At 40.9% G+C, this 10,032-nt stretch overlaps 1 protein-coding gene across 4 annotated transcripts in view; it reads left to right on the forward strand.

Moving 5' to 3' along the window:
* The first annotated feature begins 321 nt into the window (after positions 1–321).
* radil2b (Ras association and DIL domains 2b) overlaps positions 322–10,032 on the forward strand; it is a 40,938-nt gene continuing 31,227 nt past the window's right edge. For all 4 annotated transcript variants that reach the window (XM_084134610.1, XM_084134609.1, XM_084134611.1 and 1 more), the window contains exons 1-4: positions 322–1,265; positions 3,270–3,554; positions 8,156–8,388; positions 9,087–9,379. In XM_084134610.1, coding sequence (XP_083990736.1) covers positions 1,147–1,265; positions 3,270–3,554; positions 8,156–8,388; positions 9,087–9,379 — 930 coding nt within the window. In that variant the 5' untranslated portion in view covers positions 322–1,146. The remainder of the gene's footprint in view (positions 1,266–3,269; positions 3,555–8,155; positions 8,389–9,086; positions 9,380–10,032) is intronic.

The raw sequence follows: 10,032 nt of genomic DNA on the forward strand, positions 1-10,032 counted from the left end.
GGTCGCACCTCTGTCGTTTGAACGACGTTAATTTACCAATATATGATAGATTCGAGATAGCAATTAATGTACTTAATATAAGTATAGGCTTTACACAAACAACAGAACAGCCGTTCATTGTTAACCAAGTTAACCTGCCGTGTTTGGTATAAACTTGCTCTTAGTCCGCAGTTTTCTTGCTGCTTGTAACGATATGAGGACTTCAATGTTTGTTTAGTTCCCTGTCGTTTTGTTTTGTTTGAGTCTTCCCGGGATTTCTCCTACGTAATACGCCGGGGTTCCCTTACGCATTTACGCGCATGCGCACACTTCAAAAACGGTAGATGATAGAATGGATGGATGGATGGATGGATGGATGGATGGATGGATGGATGGATGGATGGATGGATGGATAGATAGATAGATAGATAGATAGATAGATAGATAGATAGATAGATAGATAGATAGATAGATAGATAGATTATTATTATTAGAAAATTAGTCCCAATGTCTTAGAAATAGTAGCCTACATAGACTCCAATAGAGTTTGAACAGTTTCTTGGCTCATCTGAAAATTACGTCAATGAAAGTCTATGGGATTTTCCGAGTTTTGATCGTCATTTTTAGAAAAAACAGTAGCCTAAGTCGGATCAGTCAGAAAAGATAAAGCAGCACTAAATCAGAACAGTCTGAAGATCTTGTCTGAGTTTGGAGGATGTAGCTGGAGCCTAAGAGGAGGAGAATTGAAAAATCTCAGAAGAAAAAGAATAAAAAGCTTTTTCAAGCCAACTTAATGATAGAAAAGAGACTTTTTTCCTGAAATCAATCATAAACTTGTACATGCCGTCCATCATCAGCAGCACATTCCGGCCAGTCAGCCTGTAGTGTCTCAATACACACTGAAAAGCTTGCCATCATGAGTGTGTGGGCATCACAGGCGCGCGCAGCATTTTTCCCCGGGAACGCGCGCCCGTGATGCCCACAAGTGCTGCCTACGTAGACAGATGATCAGAACTATAGACACGCAGAGCAGAAACTCATTCAGTGTTGATCTGAAGAGTGAAGAGTTCGCATCGCCTCTGGAATAGTGTTGGCCGGTTCATGTGATGCGCGCGCAGCTCGGACGGGAACGTCGTTCTAACGGACCCGTTAACTAGACGACAGCCGATGACGGGAACGATGATCGGGCACGAGCGAAGATTACCGGATTTACCGGGTTTACCGGCCAGCGCGTCCCGTAGGAGACTCTCACGGGTCGGGAGGAAACACAGCAATGGATCCGTCCAGTGAGTTCACTTATAAAGTTATGAAAGGACTGATTTGTCATTCATAAGCTATCCCGTTGATATATATATAGCCTATATATATATATATATATATATATATATATATATATATATATATATATATATATATATATATATATATATAATCAAAGCAAAGCAATACTCTAAAAATGCTGGGTTGTTTTTACCCAATTTTGGGCAAAAAATGTTCTGTTACACATTTTTAACCCAACGTTTTGGGGTTGTCCATATTTGACCCAAAATTGGGTTAAAACAACCCAGCGTTTTTTTACAGTGTGATTTTAGGTCTCTTACAAACCTTTTTTTCATATGGAGGTCACACACGTGTAAACATTTTATACATTACTTCTGATTATTTTAAAAAATCCAGTACCAGACTTTCAATATTTAAAATGAAAAAAAAGAGTTTCTTTTGTTTGATCATAACTTTGAAAAAAGTCAGTAAAGAACTCGAGACTAAGTATTAGTCGTTTAATGCACGAGTATATTTTATTGTGCATCATTTCTAGTCAAGTTGTTTATCATATTCCACATCATATTCCACATTCAATATTGAGATGGAAATGACACTGTAGTGGAAAGGGTTTCTCATGATTTGTTCTTCATACACTGTTGGACATTGTTATTAAACAAGTGATCATGTGAAAAGTATGTTTTAAGTTAGTTATTCTGTTTGTCATAGAGCAGAAATGTGTCTGGTATCATACATAAATCCATAAATATGAATAAATTGAACAGAATTATACTACATAATTTCTTGAAAAATTTCCAAGCATCCCACAATAATATTACAAAGCTTAATCAGAACAATCAATTATAATAGCGCCATAATACCAACTATTCCCTTGGAATAAATAAAAAACAGTGAGGTTAGAGATTTTATTTGTGACCCAAAAGATGAAGAAACACATTTAATACTGACGCAGTGAAAAGCAGCTTTTGTGCCACTGCTACTGAAATACAGGATTTAGACAAAATCCTCAAAGTATTATAAAGGTATTTAGAGGAACTACGCATTTGCACATTGCCGTTCATTAGTGATGGACAGCCATTAAAGGGAGAGTTCACCCAAAAATGAAAAATACCCCATGCTTTTACTCACCCTGAAGTCATCCTAGGTGTATATGACATTCTTCTTTCAGACGAATACAATCAGAGTTATATTAAAAAATGTCCTGGCTCTTCCAAGCTTTATAATGGCAGTGAATGGCTGTTTCTGTTTTGAAGTCTATAAAAGTGCATCTGTCCATCATAAAAGTGCATCTCTCAATCATAAAAGTGCATCTCTCAATCATAAAAGTGCATCTGTCCATCATAAAAGTGCATCTGTCCATCATAAAAGTGCATCTGTCCATCATAAAAGTGCATCTCTCAATCATAAAAGTGCATCTATCCATCATAAAAGTGCATCTGTCCATCATAAAAGTGCATCTGTTCATCATAAAAGTGCATCTCTCAATCATAAAAGTGCATCTATCCATCATAAAAGTGCATCTGTCCATCATAAAAGTGCATCTGTTCATCATAAAAGTGCATCTCTCAATCATAAAAGTGCATCTGTCCATCATAAAAGTGCATCTGTTCATCATAAAAGTGCATCTCTCAATCATAAAAGTGCATCAGTCCATCATTAAAGTGCATCTGTCCATCATAAAAGTGCATCTATCCATGATAAAGATGCACTTTTAATGATGGACAGATGCACTTTTATGATGGACTGATGCACTTTTATGATGGATAGATGCACTTTTATGATGGATAGATGCACTTTATGATGGACAGATGCACTTTTATCATGGATACATGCACTTTTATGATGGATAGATGCACTTATATGATGGATAGATGCACTTTTATAGATGGATAGATGCACTTTTATAGATGGGTGAGTAAATCATGGGGTAATTTTCATTTTTGGGTGAACTATGCCTTTAAAGCAGTGCAGGTCTGCATCGAGTTGATCCGTTTGCTTCCCTCCTCCAGGTCGAGCTCATCCAGCGGCACGGGCAGATCCACGGAGAGCGTCGGGATCCGGCAACCGGCCAAGAATAAGATCCGGCGTCAGCGTCTGTCGGCTGTGTTCGGCCGCGGCCCTCGGAGAGACTCGGCGGAGGTGACGGACGACCCCTCAGAACTGTCCAATCAGGTCTCGGCTCCAGGCATCCTGAAGATCTTCGGCACTGAGATTTGCGAAGGAGCGAATTACAAGAGCGTTCTGGCCACGACACACTCCAGTGCCAAAGAGCTGGTCAAAGAGGCTCTCGCCAGGTGAGTGATCAACATTATACAGCAGTCAGAACCCAGACAGCAACACAGTGTCGGCCCAGAGCCGGGCCACACGCACTCTAAAAAACACTGGGTTAAAAACAACCCAATATTGAAAATATAGGACAGGACACATGTTGGGTTAATTTTACCCAGTAAAATGCATACTGGGTTGATTCATTTTTACTATAATACTAGCTTTTTTCTTGTTAATGTGTAATGTTTACAGATTAACTAACTAACTTAAATCCTCTAAACAAAAAATACTCCACACAAACACTGGTTTGCATGATCATTCCTTTATTTTTTTATCATATTTTACAGTATATTTTATATAGTTTTGAATTATTATTGCATACATTTAAGCTCGTTTAACAAATATTAGAAGTAAAAATGTAACATTTTTGTCACGTTTACACCTTAACAGCGCTGGATCCCGTGCCGGAGCTTGTGTCGTGTTCATGAACTTCTAACTTCAGACGCCGCCCTGCGTCTCACTCGTAGCCGAAATATGCTGTTACTCCATAACCTGTCCATAAACAATCAGTGTACAGCTCTGAGAACATATTTTAACTTTATATGCATTTATATTCTGTATGTTTTTTTAATAAAATCATAAAATTTCATTCAAGGCATCAGGTGTTTCCATCACGCGAAAAGACCAAAGCCCACGATAGATAACTCAACCCCTGGGTAGTTACGTCTGACCCAGGATCTGGGTAACACAAAAACTACTCAAACACTGGGTTGTTACGTCTGACCCAGGATCTGGGTAACACAAAAACTACCCAAACACTGGGTTGATACGTCTGATCCAGGATCTGGGTAACACAAAAACTACCCAAACACTGTGTTGTTACGTCTGACCCAGGATCTGGGTAACACAAAAACTACTCAAACACTGGGTTGTTACGTCTGACCCAGGATCTGGGTAACACAAAAACTACCCAAACACTGTGTTGTTACGTCTGATCCAGGATCTGGGTAACACAAAAACTACTCAAACACTGGGTTGTTACGTCTGACCCAGGATCTGGGTAACACAAAAACTACCCAAACACTGGGTTGATACGTCTGATCCAGGATCTGGGTAACACAAAAACTACCCAAACACTGGGTTGATACGTCTGATCCAGGATCTGGGTAACACAAAAACTACCCAAACACTGGGTTGTTACGTCTGACCCAGGATCTGGGTAACACAAAAACTACCCAAACACTGGGTTGATACGTCTGATCCAGGATCTGGGTAACACAAAAACTACCCAAACACTGGGTTGATACGTCTGATCCAGGATCTGGGTAACACAAAAACTACCCAAACATTGGGTTGTTACGTCTGACCCAGGATCTGGGTAACACAAAAACTACTCAAACACTGGGTTGATACGTCTGATCCAGGATCTGGGTAACACAAAAACTACCCAAACACTGGGTTGTTACGTCTGACCCAGGATCTGGGTAACACAAAAACTACCCAAACACTGGGTTGATACGTCTGATCCAGGATCTGGGTAACACAAAAACTACCCAAACACTGGGTTGTTACGTCTGACCCAGGATCTGGGTAACACAAAAACTACCCAAACACTGGGTTGATACGTCTGATCCAGGATCTGGGTAACACAAAAACTACCCAAACATTGGGTTGTTACGTCTGACCCAGGATCTGGGTAACACAAAAACTACTCAAACACTGGGTTGTTACGTCTGACCCAGGATCTGGGTAACACAAAAACTACCCAAACACTGGGTTGATACGTCTGATCCAGGATCTGGGTAACACAAAAACTACCCAAACATTGGGTTGTTACGTCTGACCCAGGATCTGGGTAACACAAAAACTACTCAAACACTGGGTTGATACGTCTGATCCAGGATCTGGGTAACACAAAAACTACCCAAACACTGGGTTGATACGTCTGACCCAGGATCTGGGTAACACAAAAACTACCCAAACACTGGGTTGATACGTCTGATCCAGGATCTGGGTAACACAAAAACTACCCAACACTGGGTTGTTACGCCTGACCCAGGATCTGGGTAACACAAAAACTACCCAAACACTGTGTTGTTACGTCTGACCCAGGATCTGGGTAACACAAAAACTACCCAAACACTGTGTTGTTACGTCTGACCCAGGATCTGGGTAACACAAAAACTACCCAAACACTGGGTTGATACGTCTGATCCAGGATCTGGGTAACACAAAAACTACCCAAACACTGGGTTGATACGTCTGACCCAGGATCTGGGTAACACAAAAACTACTCAAACACTGGGTTGATACGTCTGATCCAGGATCTGGGTAACACAAAAACTACCCAAACACTGGGTTGATACGTCTGACCCAGGATCTGGGTAACACAAAAACTACCCAAACACTGGGTTGATACGTCTGATCCAGGATCTGGGTAACACAAAAACTACCCAACACTGGGTTGTTACGCCTGACCCAGGATCTGGGTAACACAAAAACTACCCAAACACTGTGTTGTTACGTCTGACCCAGGATCTGGGTAACACAAAAACTACCCAAACACTGGGTTGTTACGTCTGACCCAGGATCTGGGTAACACAAAAACTACCCAAACACTGGGTTGATACGTCTGATCCAGGATCTGGGTAACACAAAAACTACCCAAACATTGGGTTGTTACGTCTGACCCAGGATCTGGGTAACACAAAAACTACTCAAACACTGGGTTGATACGTCTGATCCAGGATCTGGGTAACACAAAAACTACCCAAACACTGGGTTGATACGTCTGACCCAGGATCTGGGTAACACAAAAACTACCCAAACACTGGGTTGATACGTCTGATCCAGGATCTGGGTAACACAAAAACTACCCAACACTGGGTTGTTACGCCTGACCCAGGATCTGGGTAACACAAAAACTACCCAAACACTGTGTTGTTACGTCTGACCCAGGATCTGGGTAACACAAAAACTACCCAAACACTGTGTTGTTACGTCTGACCCAGGATCTGGGTAACACAAAAACTACCCAAACACTGGGTTGTTACGTCTGACCCAGGATCTGGGTAACACAAAAACTACTCAAACACTGGGTTGATACGTCTGATCCAGGATCTGGGTAACACAAAAACTACCCAACACTGGGTTGTTACGCCTGACCCAGGATCTAGGTAACACAAAAACTACCCAAACACTGTGTTGTTACGTCTGACCCAGGATCTGGGTAACACAAAAACTACCCAAACACTGTGTTGTTACGTCTGACCCAGGATCTGGGTAACACAAAAACTACTCAAACACTGTGTTGTTACGTCTGACCCAGGATCTGGGTAACACAAAACCTACCCAAACACTGTGTTGTTACGTCTGACCCAGGATCTGGGTAACACAAAACCTACCCAAACACTGTGTTGTTACGTCTGACCCAGGATCTGGGTAACACAAAAACTACCCAAACACTGAAAAAATAATCCCAAAAATTTACCCAAAAGGCTCAACCAAGGATTTGGGTAGAAAAAATAACACAAGAGAAATCACATTTTTTAGAGTGTGTGGATTCCATGCATACCAGATGTGGGCCGGATCTGGGCTGACACTGTGTTGCTAAAAGACTAAGTAAATTATTCAGCAGTATTATTGATTTGACTGCACTGACACTATTGGATGAAAGTAACAATTCTATTGTCTTCTGTAGAGCTGCTTAGCTGAATGAACTTGTTTCATAATGAATAAACTTTACACAGTTATTGAACTGATTAAACTATTTTCATAATATGCATAATTTGAATTTGTCTTATATTTGATTTATGTTTGTTACAGTGAAGATGCTTTAAAACAATTTCTATTGTATAAAGCACTATAGAAATAAAGGTGACTTGACATATATTTAGGTTCATATGAAATATGAATAACTGATAATATTAAAGTCGTCATGAAGTAGCCCTGATCTTTTACTCTCTATTGTCTCGTATATCCGAGTGAACGCTTCAGGAACAAGAACAAATGTGGGCGGGGCTTGATTGTGTCTGTGGGGAATTGATTGGATGGTTGTGGTTTGCTATTGGTTGATCTCATGTGAGTGACAGGTTATAACCCCGCCCACATCATCAGAGAAGAGAAGAGATGCTGCAAGAGGAACTTATTCTGATTCAAGATGATTAAAACAATAATGATGCGCACTGATAAATCATTCTGCAAAATTCCATAAAAAAAAAAAAAAAATTGCCTATTTTGATTTCATGGTGACTTTAAATTTATAATGCTGTTGCTGTTATGAACAAAACCACCAGATGGTTTTCTGTAGGTTTTTGGAAAACAGCCTTTGTGCACATTGGTTAAATTTCAAACTGCATGCGAAGGTTTCATACCAAAAGTCTCGATTGGTTTGACATGAATTCTTTGGTGAACGCAAGCCAATTTGGATAGAAAGCTGCGTCAGCACAGAAACTCCTCTGTTCTTTCCTAATTCTACAACTAGAATGTGTGTGTGAAAGTGCCTGTGTTTTTCCAAGATTTTAATGTCTGTTTGTTTTTTGAACGAGATTAATACTTTTATTCAACAAGGATGAACACCAACAGTAGTGTATGCATATCAGCTGTTCTGCTGTTTGTATTACTGCAGATACTCCCTGAGCAAAGAAGAATCTGATGACTATGTGTTGTGTGACGTGATCGGCTGCGTGGAAAACCAGCGCTGGAGGACTGAATGTGTCCGTGTGGTTGGAGACGATGAGAAGCCGCTCTTGCTGCAGTCGCTCTGGAAGCCCAGAGAAGGTTTTGCTCGCCGTTTTGAGATCCAGCGCAAGGCCACAGTGGAAGAAAACAACTCTAAAGACAAAGACACGGTGACCGCTGGTAAACCTCACTATAATCACCTCTGCACTGAAGATGTTTGGTGTGTTGGGCCACTAAAATGCTATATTTTACGAATGCATTGGTGTATTGGTATGAAAATTGGTGCGTGTCTTCGGCATGATGCCTTGAAGGTACTCAAAAAGTTTTGGGATAGCGCCACCTTGTGGTGAAAAAATATTAAGTTTGATGAGGCCCCCTGGTTGAGAACTGTTATATCCACATAGAACATTTTCTTCCCCTGTAGTCAATAATTGTATCCCTTAAAACTCATCTTTGATCACCTAAATGACGTATTTCAAAGTTTTTTCCTTGAAAAAAATTTCTTCATGTCTTAAAATATCTTGAATGTAACTCGACGCCCTTGCCTCATTTAGTATGCGTGGTTCTATGAATATGCAAATGAGCCCCGCCTCCACTCACTCCCTCAGCTCAGAGATCCACTGGTTGACGATCACACGTTGATCTGATTGGTTACAAGGTAGTTTGTGGCGTCAGAAACACCAGCGATTTCAAAGCGTGTTTTTGAGACTGTCTTTGGTTCACTGCAGTTTTAAGGAGGAAATACTCAGCAATGGTGTCGACTTATGAATTTACACGTGCTTTGTGTTAAAGCATATTAAAAACACCACATAGACACATAAACAACATTAAAAGCTGGATTTGCACCAGTTTAATACTTTCAATATCTCATTCTCCAGGCATAAACGCACAGGCACGGAAGCTGCAGAAGACTCGCTCTCGTGGGAAATCGGTCCGGCTGGACGATGGAAAACACAATATGTTTAAGAGTCTCAGCGAGACGAACCTGAGAGTCGAGGCTCACAAAAACCACACGGAGGATCCAGAGACCGAGGTCTACAAACACACACAGTGTCCCGCCAGTGAGCGCGAGGAGACGGAGAGCAGCGATGACAACGACACACAGTTTTCCATTCATCCGCCTCTGGATTTTCCCTACTTTCTGCTTCTGCAGGGCTTCAGTTACACACAGGTAGGACAGACACACACTAGATCCCTCGCACTTCCTCGTTCTTTCCTCCAACCCAACAAACACTTTTTCTGGAGTTTAATGCCGTTTTTATCAGTAGCTGTAGCTTTACATCCATCTACTTTTATTTTTTTCTAACCTTATTAAATGTATGTTTCATTTTTTCAAATTTAGAACAAAAACGTTCCATAGTGTAGCTTTAACTACCTCGATAATTGATATTAGAAAGTTGTGAATCAATTAAAATCCATAGATGATAAAATCATGATTCATACGTGAATTGACTTTTCCCCCAAACGCTAATGTTTACAATTAAGAAAACATGCGCATAAACTATGATGGAAACATGTTTATTGAATAAATCCCTTGATGAGCAACAAAACCCTCAGCGTCAGCTGTGATTGGATAACTGGAGTAAGCAGTGGACCAATGGCGTCGCAGCATCTCTAATGTTGGTTTGGTGTTTCTGAAACGCCTGAGTCGAAGTGTGTGATCAGAATGATTTGGTTTAATTCCCTCCAGGAGCGTCTCACACGAGTGTGTTCCCGAACACCAGCATCCGAACGCTAGAGAACACGACAGCGTTTACTGTGTTTCGTCTGACGCTCGAGACACACTCGTTTATGATGGAGGGAAAAAGTATGGAAGCTTGTTTC

This window comes from Abramis brama, assembly GCF_963993115.1.
Source record: "Abramis brama genome assembly, chromosome: 14".
NCBI lineage: Eukaryota > Metazoa > Chordata > Actinopteri > Cypriniformes > Leuciscidae > Abramis > Abramis brama.